At 47.5% G+C, this 14,056-nt stretch overlaps 2 protein-coding genes across 2 annotated transcripts in view; one reads left to right on the top strand and one right to left on the bottom strand.

The window, feature by feature from the left end:
- The window catches only part of MTMR10 (myotubularin related protein 10), a 780,230-nt gene that overhangs the window by 428,472 nt on the left and 337,702 nt on the right, over nt 1-14,056 (bottom strand). The gene's annotated exons all lie outside the window — the stretch shown is intronic.
- Nucleotides 5,403-14,056, top strand: part of TJP1 (tight junction protein 1) — a 101,262-nt gene continuing 92,608 nt past the window's right edge. Inside the window, 1 exon segment of the mRNA XM_070763177.1 lies at nt 5,403-5,642. Within this exon segment, the coding sequence (XP_070619278.1) occupies nt 5,604-5,642 (39 nt within the window). The 5' untranslated portion in view covers nt 5,403-5,603.

Below are 14,056 nucleotides of genomic sequence, written 5' to 3'. Positions count from 1 at the left end.
TACAATTTATGCATGGTAAGTTTGTGTGTATGTTTGGTTTTATAATAAGGGTTTTTTAGTTGTTTTATTATTGGATTGTTACATGCTGTTTTTATCATTGTTGTTAGCCGCCCCGAGTCTGCAGAGAGGGGCGGCATACAAATCCAATAAATAAATAAAATAAATGAATGAATGAATGAATGAATGAATGAATGAATGGATGGATGGATGGATGGATGGATGAATGAACTTCAAATCCCCAGAATTCCCCAATCAGCAAACTTTAAGATGGGTGGCTTTGACTTCCAGAATTCCCCAGCTAGCCTGGTTGAAAAACACTTGCTCTAACCGCCTATCTAACTCTCCCTTCCAAAGATTAAAAATAAGAATAAAATGGAAACATTTTGTTTCTCCCTGTTTCTCCACTGTTTTGGAAACAGAAACAGCCCCGGATAAATAAATAAACATTTAGATAAACATATAGGCCCAGCATAAGATACTATGAAATCTACATACCCCCCAGCTGTGCCGATTTGTGTTTTTAAATCAGGAATGTTCACTCTCGGATCGGAACACTCCTGGAAAACAAAGTGAATTCTGGAAACGGGGCCTCTTGTGCTTCCTGAGCTCCAAAGCAGGCTTCCTGTGGTGGACCCAGCCCTTTCCTTCCCTGCAATTCACAGAGAGCCGGCCCATGCAAACAATAGAGGCAGAAAGTTTTGCAGGCTTTTATTTATTAATTAATTTATTAATTGGACTTTTATGCCAGTGTTTCCAACCTTGGCAACTTGAAGATATCTGAACTTCATTCGCTGGCTGGGGAATTCTGGGAGTTGAAGTCCAAGTATCTTCCAAGTTGCCAAGGTTGGGAAATACTGTTTTATGCCGCCCGTCTCTGTACTGTCGGGCTCTCTGGCAGACTCCTCCCAAAAATACACAGATACAATTTCAGACACACACACGTTTGAAAATTCAAAACAATGTTCTTGATAATGAAAATTCCCTTAACCTAAGCCCTCTTTTGGTATAGCAAAGAGCCCTCGTCTCCAAACAAACTGGTAATTTGTACTGGTCCCTTATCAGTTCTGTGATACTTAGCTTGCAGCTGTGAGGCAATTCACAGTCCTTTTTCTTTCACAAAGTGAAACACACTTTGCTCTGGGTTAGTTTCAAAGCGGGGGAAAATCAGCACACAAAAGGTCAAAGGCAGCAAAGCAGTCACGAAACACAAAGATCAGATAATCCTCCACAATGGCCAAACCCACAGGCTGCTCTTTATAGCAGCCTCACTAATGACCACAGCCCCACCCAACCACAGGTGGCCTCATTTTCTTTGATAATAATCTCTCAGTTGTTGCTGCCTATGCATCGCTCTCTGCATGCGTGGCTGTATCATTAACTCTTGTTCTGAATCCAAGGAGGAGCTAGATAATTGATCTCCTTCGGAGCTGTCTGCCCCACTCTCCTCCTCCCTGTCACTCATGTCTTCTTGGTCAGAGGAGCCTTCATCAGCAGATTCCACCGGGGGCAAAACAGGCCTGCAGCATGTGGATGTCTCCCCCACATCCACAGTCCTTGGGGCAGGAGCTGGGCCAGAGCTAACCACAACACTCTCCGAGGACTTGGGGCGGCTCACAAGATATAATAAAACAATACATAACATTTCGGGTCCAATTAATTAAATATACAATCTAAAACCATAAACCCTAATGGATTAACACGGTGTTTAGGGTGGCGTACAAAGCTGTGCCACAATTCAATGCTGTTCTAACTTCAAACAGGTTTGAAGTTATAATTCAAGGACTACCTGGATATCATAACGAGGCCGTGTCGTAACGAGGCGGGGGGGGGGGAGGTTGTATTTTGCGTCCTGCGTCCAAGCATTATTCTTTCCTTTCCTTTCTATCTAAGCCTTTACTTCTCAGGGCTTGCAAGAGGAGCGGGGAGGGGGGAGAATGTGACTAAAACTCCAGCAATTGTAATAACAGAAGAAAAGCCGCTGGGTCTGCTTTAATTTAGCATGACCTAAATTTGCTCCCGGAATGGGTAATTTAGCTGCAGGACGATCTCCGCAGGATTATTTGAAAGTTTAGGCCTATTGCGTTCCGCGGGTTGAACAGCCTGGCAACCGTATATTAACCACAACTAGGCCAGGGTGGAAATGCTACCAGTTCGGGCGTACTGGTAGTAGCGGCCACAGGCGGTTCAGAGAACTGGTAGCAGCGGCAGTGTGAGCCCCCTCCCACGAAACCCATGCATCGCCATTTTCTTGTTTTTTATTATTTATTATTATTTATTAGATTTGTATGCCGCCCCTCTCTGCAGACAAGTTTTTTAACCTTCTGCACACGCGCAGAGCAGTAATGGTCAGCCAAACTTTTTACTGCCACACTGTGGGTGTGGCTTATTTTGTGGGTGTGGCTTGATGGGCATGTGACTGGGTAGGAGTGGCTTGGCGGCCATGTGGCCAGGTGGGAGTGGCTTGAACGATCGTCATCGTTCAAGTGAACTGTTAAGTCCTCGACTTACCACCTCACCAGTGTCGCTCGCTGGGGTGACAATGTGCTTCGTGTTTCCCGCGCTCTCCTTCCTGGGTCGCCCCCTCCGCCTGGGTAGGTGGGTGAACAGGTGCCAATCAGCTGTTGAAAAAAGAGAAGGGAGGAAATGGGCCCCCTGCATCTCCTGCCGGTGCTGGTCTCCCTGCTGCTTTCCGAGGAAGAGGAGGAGGATGGGAGGATGGTTTGTTGGAGCTGGGCACACAGCTTCATTTCCGCCGGTGGAACTGTGTTCCACCCCGTCCTGCCTGCTGCCCACCCCTGGCGCGGAGGGTGAAAAAGCACATGTGACGGTGGCGCTTCACCGCTGAACTGGACTCTACTTCCTCACGTTTGTCCAAGGCCTTTCAGGTTTGGCTGGGTTGGGCTGGGCATCCGTGCCCACCTAATTGGCAGAGTTTTATTCCTGTATTTCTACTTTTGGCTTCCAAGCTTTGCAAAAGAGTCCGTATCTTATATATTTTATTTATTTATATTTGGATTTATATGCCGCCCTACTCCCAGGGGACTCTGGGCGACTTACAGGCAAATACACATAAATATAACATAATCCCCCCCCCTAAAAACAGTGCAAAACAATTTAAAACCAACAAATTCCAGAGAGTTGGCTTTCTCTAAACAATGTTCTTTGGCGGGGCCTAGAGGAAGAGCCTTCTCTGTGGGGGCCCCGGCCCTCTGGAATCAGCTCCCCCTGGAGACTTGTATTTATGCCGCCAGGCTTGGGGCCATTAGATCCTTGCCCCCTGACCGATGAATGTGTGAATGAAAGTTGATCAAATGGGAATGGCTGTTTTTTTTATGGTTTTGGGTTTTTTTAAGTTTTTTTAGATTTTATATTTAATTAATTGGATTTGGGATGTTATGCATTATTTTATTATATGTTGTGAGCCGCCCCAGGTCCTCGCAGAGGGGTGTCATAAAAGTCTAACAAATAAATAAATAAACAAATAAATGAATAAATTTACGATTAACAGAGTTTTTTTTTTAAATCCATGCAAATCTTAATTTGGATTGGGTGGGGGCAGCGTAAGTCTGTGATTGGACTTTGGTGCTATGGGGCAGGGCAGAGTTTGGGGACCCTAAAAACAGCCCTGGAAGAGTTTGTGGGAAGTTGGGCTCGGAAGTCTGGCAGAAACGCATTATCCACACTTCCTCGGAAAGGACGTTGTCTATTGCAACTGCACAAACAGCATCTCGTTTATGAGACATCTGTTCTTAAGGCCTGGAGGGTGGTGGGTGGTGGTGGTGGGGATGATTGAGGAGGCAGGAAGGCCTTCCACGCTGTGGCAAAGTACAGAAAAATCATTTATTTACCAGACTTATAATCCGCCCAGCTCCTCAGGGACTCAGTGGTGTGCAACAATTTAAATTTCATTTAGTGACCCTTCGAAGTTAGAAAGGCATTAAAAAAAGTGACTCGGGACCATTTTTCACACTTATGACCGTATTTGTGGCATTTCCCATGGTGATGTGACCAAAACTCAGACCCCTGGCAATAGATCCATATTGATGGCGGTCACAGCGTCCTGGGGTCACAGGATCTCCTTTTGCAACCTCCTAGTCCAGGGGCAGGCCATGTTGGCGCTTCTGTGACTTGTGGACTTCAACTCCCAGAATTCCTGAGCCAATCATGCTAGTGCAGGAATTCTGGGAGTTGAAGTCCACATGTCATAGAAGAGCCAACTAGCCCTGGACTAGTAAGCAGAAGTCAAGGAGGAAGCCAAATCCACTTAACAGCCCTGTTACAGCTGCAGTGACCCACTTAAGGGCAGTGAGCAGGCCAGGCAAAATTCACAGAATGACCGACCGGCTCGCTTAAGGACAGAAAAGTTGGGCTCCGCGGTGTGTGTGTGTATCTGGAGGACTAAAGAGTCTCCTTCGGGAGGTTTCAACCGGTCAACTTGTGGCTTCTTCTGCCAATCCCGGTTAGGGAGCCCGCAGCTCAAGTGGGTTTGCCAAGAGCAACTTGGGCGGAGGCGACGCTTGGCCCAGCGGACGGACAGCGGGCGGGCCGAGCGCTCCTGCCTTGCCCTGCCTCTCCCCCTGCCCGTCCTCCCTCCCTCTCCGCCCCCCCGGGGCCGCTGATAGGCTCGCCCGCTCCAGGAAACTCTCGGCCCCAGTCCGTGCCAGCTCCCGCGGCCGGAACCAAAGCGCCTGGGAGGAGAGGGGGGGCGGGGGCGGCGACCCCCAGCGCAGCCCAGGTGGGTCTGGAGATGGGCGAATGGCATGGGCGGGGGGGGGAGGGCCCAGATGGCCAGGCCTGGGGAGGAGGGGCGGGCAGGGGAAGCGCAGGGGAAGAGCTGGGCTGGCCAAGAGCTCTATTTGTTGCCTTGGGGCGGGGGGGGGGGCAGATAATCATGCCAGCTGGAGGGGGGCAAAGCCTGGGGGAGGGAGGAAAAGAAAGAAGGAAAAGGAAAGGAAGGAAAAATGAAAGAAGGAAGGAAGGAGGGAGGGAAGGAAGAGCAGGAGGCGCAGCAGGGGCTGCAAACAGGCGGTTCGGTGCCCGGTGCGCCCCCCCTCCCTCTGCCCGGCGACCCTGAGCCCCCTCCGCCCCCCGCGAGAGGGAGAAGCGCCGCCGCCCCCCGCCGCTCTCCAGCCCGGCCAGCCCGGCCCCGGTGCGGCGTAGCAGAGCTCCAGGCGGGGACTCCGCTCGCCGTGCGTAAAAGCGCCTCGGCCGCCTCCGCTCGGCTGGCCCGGGTCGGGGCTGGGCGGCTGCGCGCGCAGGGCAGGGCGGCGGGGAGGGAGGGGGGGGGGCTTGCGGGGAGGCGGCGCCGGAGGAGGAGGAGGAGGCGGGGCGGCGGCAGCACCGGAGCCAGGCAGCCCGCCCCCCTCGCCGCCCCCCGGCCCGCCGCTGCCTTTGCGCCGCCGCCGCCGGACTGGGCGCAAAGTTGGTGGGCGCGCGCTCGGCTCCTGCCGCCTCTCCGCCTGCCGCTCTGCGCTCGCCTGCCGGGGATGGCGCGGGCCCCCGCGGCCTGAGATCGGGCGGGCAGCGGCAGCAGCGAGCGGAGCCCCCCGGAGAACCAGCGGAGCCCCCGCGCGGCCCGAGGAGGAGGGAGAGGAGGCGGCAAGATGTCCGCCCGAGCCGCCCCCGCCTCCGCCGCCGCTAAGGTGAGCCCCGCCGCGCCGCCTCCCTTCTCTCCCGAGAGCCCGGGGGCGCCTTGCCCGCCCCCCCCCGCCGAGACCCCCCCCCCCGAGGGCCCGCCGCTAGAGCCCGCGCGCAGAGGCCGGAGGGTGCCCGGAGAGGGGCGCGCGCTTGGCCCTTTGGAGCCCCCCTGCCCTCCGACTCCCCTGCAGCCGTGGGGGAGGAAAGTGGCTTTCTGGTAGGGGTCTTTGTGGGGCCCTTTCCTCCCCGCTCCCCTGCTCCGGCACTCGGCTAGGAAAGTTTTGCAAGAAGCGGCTGTTGCTGCCCCGCTTGGAGGCTTCGGGCTTGGTGCTGGGTTTGAAAAAGTGTATGTGTGTGTGGTGAGGGGGGGGGGGAGTTTTTGCAAGGCGGGGAAGTGGGTGGTGGGTGGGAGGCCGCTTCCTCCGGAGGAAAAAGACCCCTCCCCGCCTTCTGGCATTCCCAGGCACTTTTGTTGTCCTCGAGGAAGTCTTTGTGGACAAGCCTGGGGCTTTGTTGGTCAATCTGGCCTCGGGGGAGGATTTAGGATCTGAGCCCCTGACACCCCCAGCCCCAGGCGATCCCGGCCTTAATCTCCCCCCCCTTGGCCCCCTCCCCCCCAGCAGTCAAGGTCTGCCTTTCCTCTGGGCTCCTTCCTGTGCAATCTGGGCAGAATCAGAACCAGTCCCCCAACTTCTTATTTTAAATATGCATCCCTCTTTGCAATTGGGTTTCACAAGGCAGGTCCCCCTGCCCACAAATTGGCCCCGGGCTGATGCAGAGGGGCTCTTCCTCCCTCCCCCCTCCAGAAATAGCTGTTGGCAGACGTCACCCCCCCCTCCCCCCACCAACACCATTGAAACCAGCACAGAATAACAAAGGGTGGGAAGGGTCCCGGCAGGTCTTTTCAGTCTGTGTTGTGACCTGGGCTGTGAACGACAGGGGAAGAGTGTGGTGGTAGCACGTGGCCAGACGTTGGGTGTGGGGAGGGTTGTGTTGTTGTGGGCCCACGGGACATCTCCTTCCTCTGGAATTCCACAGGAGTCAAGTCCTGAAACCCAACCGACAGGTTTGCAGAAGTCTTGATAGACGGGATCTGACAACTCCCAGCGGGGCTCTGAATCAGCCGCTTGCTTCGCAGACCTGGTCGGGGAGGTTTCCGTGGGGAAACACCTGTTGGGGCTCCGAAACAGGTGCCTGCAGTGCGCCCAGCACATGCATGCTCCAACGGGGGTGTTTACGTGCCAGGGAAGACGAGGGTTCGGAAAGGCACAACGTCCACCTGTTGGGTGCGCAGCCTGGCTCTTCGCCTGGGCAGAGGGAGGGGGGCGGTTTCCTCCTTGATAGACCTGTGGGAGGGCAGCCTGGATTCTGGGACTCTCTGATGGAGGGAAACCTGGACCCGTGTCCCTCAAGAGTCTGGCTCCCAGTGGCAGCTCAGGGCGAAACTCTGCAGTTTCGGTGTGAGCTCATTGCTCGGGCTCCCGTTCCCGATGCAGCAGCCTCCTCCTCCGTAGTTTGCAGTTTGGCAGTCCTTCTTGGCATCTGGCGGGGGTATCTGGTGGCAGTCGCCGAGGCTCCTTCGCCAACAAATATTGGATCGGCTTCCCCGAGCTTATTTTTAACCTCCATTCATTGGGTGGCGCCTGCAAAGTCCCTGTAATGGGGGCCCTGCCTGTGTAGGCAAAGTCAGGTTTTAGGCCTCGGTGAGGCTGCGGGGGCGTGTATGTCAACCTGTCGTCCACATTTTTCTTTTTAATTAACTTTAAAAAATCACTTTCTGCTGCCTTTGCCAACTCTTCAGGAAGGGAGAGGTCCAGAATCTAAGCATCTCATCCCCCCCCCCAAAAAAAAATTCCTATGGAAATCCAAGCATTTATTCCTTCCGTGGAACAAGTTGTAAGAAGGAAGGAAGGAAGGAAGGAAGGAAGGAAGGAAGGAAGGAAGGAAGAAAGAAAGAAAATCCCAGATACTTTAAAAAAGGGGGAAGTGTTTTTGTAAAACTCTGCAAATTCTTCCCAGTTAGATCAAGGGTGTCCAACCGTGGCAACTTTTAAGACGGGTGGATTTCAACTCCCCCAAACTCACCACCCAGCATAGCATAAGCTGGACGTGGAATTCTGGGAGTTGAAAAGTCCACCACAAGTCTTATAAAAGTGGCCACTCCTGACTTTAAAGAATAAAAGCTGGTATTTTAATGACCGCCCATTGTTTGGCCTGCAAGAATGCAGAGTTGGTAGCTAAGGGTTTGCTCCGGAAATGTGTGTGTGTGTGTGTGTGTGTGTGTGTGTAAGGCAGGACCTAGGCCCTCCTTTGTAGCTTATTCTTTTTGGCAAAACAATGTTCTTGGGCCTCCTTTTCCATTGTGCAGTGAAGGAAAGGGGGGGGGTGTTATTAAACCTGCATCAGCCTACCCTGGTGTGGTGGTGGGGGGGTGTTTGTTTAAGCACTGCCTGTTGACCGTTTACAAGAGTGCTTTGGGTCAGAGATGGGAAAAGCTGACTTAAATTTTTCATGATAACGGGCTCCAAAATTCTTGATCAGAGGTTTTCAAACGTGGCAACTTTTAAGAGTTGTGGGTTTCATCTCCCAAAATTATCTTTTTGTATATTGTTCATGATTGTTGTTAGCCGCCCCGAGTTTTCGGAGAGGGGCGGCATATAAATCCAATAAAACTTGAAACTTTTTAAAGGACACAACATGAGCAATTTGGAAGCCTTGAACATTTGGTGCAGCCAAATATTGGTGAAGGACACACCTGCGCACATACGTGTGTATAACATGTTTCCTACTGGACGTGGTTTAGTGGATCAGGATGAAAATCCCCAAAACCAACCCATGGTGGGGGTTTTTCCCTGCCTTTTTAACTTCTTTAATTTTGGCTTATTTAACGTTTAATGTTTTATTAAATATTTTCTTTATTAAGTTTTCACATATAATTCAAATCACACATTATTCTGTTTTGCAGATTATAAACCATCTCTATTAACATTCTTATAGTAGATTTTTACCTGTTACATTCCATTATATACATTATATTTCATACTTTTATATTCTAATATTTATTACGTTCACTAACTGGTAAATAAAACTTTTTACAAGGTAGCTGTAGATTGTTTCAATTGTACTATTGCTTCATATTATATTATTTCTATATTCTCTTTTGAACCCATTCATGCCATTTTTGCCATGTTCGTTTTGATTCCATGGTTTTGTTTCCCTTGATTGAGTTAGTGAGTTCGTCCATCTCCACACATGTAAATATCTTATCTATAATTAAGTCTTCCGTTGGGGTCTGGTCATATTTTTCCAGAGTTGTGCTATCGCAATTCTTGTTGCAGTGTTTATATGTGTTGTAAGAAGCATTGTTTGTTTTGAGTACTGTTTTCTCCAAATTCCTAACAGCATAGCTTCCGGGGTGAATTCTATTTCCTCTTTTGTAATCTCTGAAAGCCAAGTAGGAGTTGTTTTCCAGATTTTTTGTATCATAGGACGTGACCACCACATACGGAAAAAAGTACCTCTTTCGTTTTTACACTTCCAACATGTGTCTGATAGTGTTGGGTAAATCTTTGCTAACCTAGCAGGGGGAATATACCATCTGTAAAAAGGTTTATAATAATTTTCCTTATATGCTGCTGAGAGAGTTATTTTGGCTATTGTAGTCCATGTTTTTTCCCAGTCTGCTATGTGTATCTCGTATCTTAGCTTTGATTATGCTTGCAAGTCGCGCAGTGCATGTGTCTTGTCAGTGAGACGGGAGGCCTATAAAATGCAATTAATTAATCATGGAGTGGAATTACTTCTTTCTAGTGCTGTCTTCTTGGTTACAACAGTGTCTTGTCTGAGTAAATTCATGCCTTGTGTTGAATTTGAGCTGGGGGTTTACACAGACTTAGCAAGAAGCCATTAAAAAAAAAGTCTTCGTTTTATTTTGGTTTGTCTGTTTGTTTTGGTGTTTTGTTAGTGTCGTTGTCTGTGGATGGGCAGTTTGCTTACTTCATTCCTACTCGCTTTGGAGAATTATTAACCAACGTTGTCTTGATGCTCTTGAGATAAAGAAAAAATAAAGCCTTCCTGGTCTTCTGTTGCTGCATTTTGGAGCTCAAAGAGGAGGGAAAGGCACTAATTAATCCTTCGTTTTGCTTACGAGGGACGAGTCGGAAGTTCATCTAATTATCTGTTTTTCCTGCAGACTTGAGACGTAAGCAATCTTTATTTGGGAGCAGCCTTGGAATCAATCTGTCATTGCGAGGCTTAATATAGTAGTTTTGTTGTTTCTCTATTGTGGAAACACAATTCAATTATTTATCATGTGATATGCTAATCCCATGAGGTTTGAATAGCCTGTTGGATTGGAATGATATCCAGAGTTGTTTTTTTAAATTCTGAAATCAAGGGGTACAGCTTGCAAATTGCACCTACCTCTCTCAGCAGCAAAGAGCAGTTATACCTTAGGCTCCAAAAGGTAAACACACACACACATATTTTTTTTATATATTTAAGGATTTCTTTCCCACTGCCTTTGTTTGATCAGAGAATTACTGTCTCCTCGTTAGACTGAATTTGGGGGCTTTGCTTAATGACCTCTGAGTTAAGTAAGACACATCCTTAAAATGACCAGGCTGTTACAGGGTTGGACGTGCCTTCTCCCAAGTCAGTTGTGCAGAATTTCAGAGGTTCAGGACTGATTCAGCCAGATTTAACTTGAAAGTGTTCTTCCATCATCTGAGCTCGTGGATGTGCTTTGAGGACAATACACACACTCACACAAGTATGTATATATGTATGTATATGTATATGTAAACGTTGCAAATACACTCAAAATATTACATGGGGAAAAACCCGTGTAATATTTTGAGTGTCTTTGTGATGTTTCTTTTTAAAAATATATTTTTTATTATTTTTCAAAAGACAGACAAAAACAAACAACACTCAACATTTAAGGAACTACGTTTCGCTGAAATTACATTCACCACCTTCAGGCTGAAGTTATTGGCTTCTGTTGCTCCGAGAATGGTTTGTGTGTGTATGTCTGTGTGTTTAAGTATGTATATATACATAAATATATATGCATACATGCATGTATGTATATGTATATCTGTATATCTGTATATGTGTATGTGTGTGTGTGTGTGTATACTGCTCAAAAAAATAAAGGGAACACAATATAACTCCCAAGTAAATCCAACTTTGTGAAATCAAACTGTCCACTTAGGAAACAACCTTGATTGACAATCAATTTCACATGTTGTCAGCACTTTCAACTTAGTACAGAACAAAGTATTCATTGAGACTATTTCATTCATTCAGATCTAGGATGGGTTATTTGAGTGTTCCCTTTATTTTTTTTGAGCAGTGTTTATATGAAGCGATAGACATCTAGATGTCCAGAAAGTTTTAAAAATTTATTTAAAACTACTAAGCTTTCGTCAGCCCCTGTTGACTTCATCAGAGTATAAAATCCCCATTGAAGATTTTATACTCTGACAAAGTCAGCAGGAGCTGACGAAAGCTATGATTCTGGGGACAATGCAAATATTTATGTGAGCCAGTGATCAAGCGTCTGAATTTTGACCACATTACCGTAAGCAAGACGGTCATAACTCAGTGCTTTTTTTTTTGTGCCGTTGTAAATTTGAATAGTCACTAAATGAATAAGTTGAAGACAGACTGTAGTAGATGGCTCTTCTACCGCTGCTCTTTCCTCTCCTGTCTAGAACTTTGGTCAATCTAAGTGGAGATGGTTGAATTTATTTATTTTATTTATTCAATATTTTTTATGCCACCCTTCTCCTTAGACTCAGGGCGGCTTACAATATGTTAGCCATAGCACTTTTTAATAACAGAGCCAGCCTATGGCCCCCACAATCCGGGTCCTCATTTTACCCACCTCGGAAAGATGGAAGGCTGAGTCAACCTTGAGCCGGTGATGAGATTTGAACTGCTGACCTGCAGATTTAGTAGCCAGCTTCAGTGGCCCGCAGTGCTGCACTCTCCCTGCTGCGCCACCTCGGCTCGGAATTGTGTGTGTAAAACGCTTGTTTTTGGCCTGAGTGGTTGACCGGGAAGGAAATTAGCTCATTCGATATTCTCAGTGCAGTATTTTGAGTTGGGAGGGAACGTTCACTTGGCCCTGGTCCTACAACTGTGTGTAACAACCCAGGGCTAGATGGAGGGCATCGATTGCGCCTTCGTGCGTTGCTCCTCCAGACTAACCCTCATGTCACCACCTTACGTCCTTCCATTTTTCTTCACGCCATTGGATTCCCCCCCCAAACCAGGAAGAACCCAGCGGCATCTATGACAACAACGGGTACAAATGACTCAGCCCCATTTGAGACCCTGCCCAGAGAACCTACTCACCCGTTTCTAGCTTGCAAACTTTTTGCAGCTGTGAATTTCCGGGTGGAAACAGACTTGGGCGAGGCAAATAAACGAGGAGGCTGCTCAGCCAGAGAGGAGGCTCGGTTGTTTCCGCGGGATTGGATTTGTGCAACCAGTTGAGAAGAAGAGGACAACATTGCATAGGTGTTGGCTTCACTGCCCTGATACACCTGGGCCTCAAGTTTCTGTCAGGTGGTTTTGAGAAGCCCGATAAGGGGTGGGGTCATCTGAAACGTCGTGGGTGAATAACCACACACACACTCTTGTGGGTTGGCCAAGGTCTTTCTTTGCAAGAGGCCCAGAAACAGGTGGAGGTTGTTACCTACTGCCACTATATACACAGCTCCATGTTGCCGTTATGCACACATGCGCGCCCCTCACGAGAGGACGTGTGTGAGAGAAATATATGTGCAAGTTTTTGCTTCTGCGCATGCAGAATATTTTTCAAAGACAGCTTTTCAACCATTTTCGGTGAGAATTTGTAGCTTGCTACAGCTTTTAATTTTTTTAAAATACAGTTTTTCAACCGTTTTCATGAGACTTTGGGGTGCTGCTGGTGTGTCGTTTTTTTACTGCTGTGATTAATGGCCGTGATAATTCTTGCGCTTAGAGTGGATTAGACTAATAGATTATTGCTTTTTTCAGGGGACATTTAATACATTTAAAAGAGGGAGGCCAAAGTCTGACTGCTTGTAGCCATTGGGCTTCGTTTCTTACGTTTACCAAAACAGGGGTTTGCTTTGAAGGAAAGGGTTTTAATTAGCAGGGGGTGCAATTTCTGAGAAATAATCACAGTGTGGATGAAAGAGGAGAATTTCAAGAGATGTTTGTTTTTAAACATTAGTTAATTTGTGCAAACCAAACTTTGTTTGAATTATTGAGTAATTGCAGCAAATCATATTCTCTGCTCTTCAAACGGATTAGTGCTTACCATCCTTAATTTTACTGGTGATAATGCACAAGGCAACCACTTTACCTTCTTCCTTACCAAGTCTGATCAATTTCATATTTCGTGCGGTTTACATTTTGGGAATCAAGAGTGTTTACAACTTGCTTTGCCTCAAATGTCCCAGGTTCCATTTTTTATCCTGACTCTCTCTTTTCATTCACATCGATTCTCAGAGATTGACAGGCAGAAATTCAAGACAATTCTCACTGAGTTAGTTTTACTATAGATACTAAAGAAGGTGTAATGCAGAATGATAACAGACCCATCGATAGGAACCCCAAAATCTGGGAAAGGTCTCCTGATCAGGTGAAAAATAGATTTAGCTTGATCTTCAGTGTCACATCACTCAAAGCCATAATAGATATTTTGATTTGAGTGGAAGTTGGGAGTATAAACCCAGCTATTGCGGTTTCCAAACCGTCTTGTGAGGATCCAACCAAAGCTATGTGTGTTTGTGCATATGTCTGTTTAAGAGCACTTGAAATGAACTTCTTAATGTAACTGGATCTAGGATTTCTTTCTGGGCACTTTCCAAATCTTTTTTCAATATTTTTTTCCCCTTTTAATCACATGTTTCGTCACATTTACAAGAAACCCCTCCTGCGAGTTTAAATATGACCTTTATCCCTTATACTGGAAAGATTAGAATACATTTCATCTTAGTCACCATTAATGCCTGGTTCTCAAGCACACAGCAACGTTACTCACTTAACATTCCCCAAATCCTTCCCGTTGCCCGTGGGAATAAAAACTTGGATTTGAAAAGCTCTCTCCGAGATATGGCCATACAATCAGTTGTAAATAAAAAAAAGGCCTGGCCCACTGCAGGTTTTACCAAGTAGGGTATATATATGGTTGAAGTAAACTTGGCATTTTTATGGAGCGAATTGATTTAACCAGCATGAATCACTTTCAAACAGATCCCAACAGGGAGGGATTAAAGCAGGGGTCTCCAACCTTCCCAACTTTAAGACTTGTGAACTTCAACTCCCAGAATTCCTCAGCCAGCTTTGCTGAAGAACTCTGGGAGTTGAAGTCCACAAGTCTTAAAGTTGTCAAGCTTGGAGACCCCTGAATCAAAGGACT

This window comes from Erythrolamprus reginae, chromosome 10, assembly GCF_031021105.1.
Source record: "Erythrolamprus reginae isolate rEryReg1 chromosome 10, rEryReg1.hap1, whole genome shotgun sequence".
In the NCBI taxonomy this organism is placed as follows: Eukaryota; Metazoa; Chordata; class Lepidosauria; order Squamata; family Dipsadidae; genus Erythrolamprus; species Erythrolamprus reginae.
This window is presented reverse-complemented; position numbering and strand designations above follow the sequence as displayed.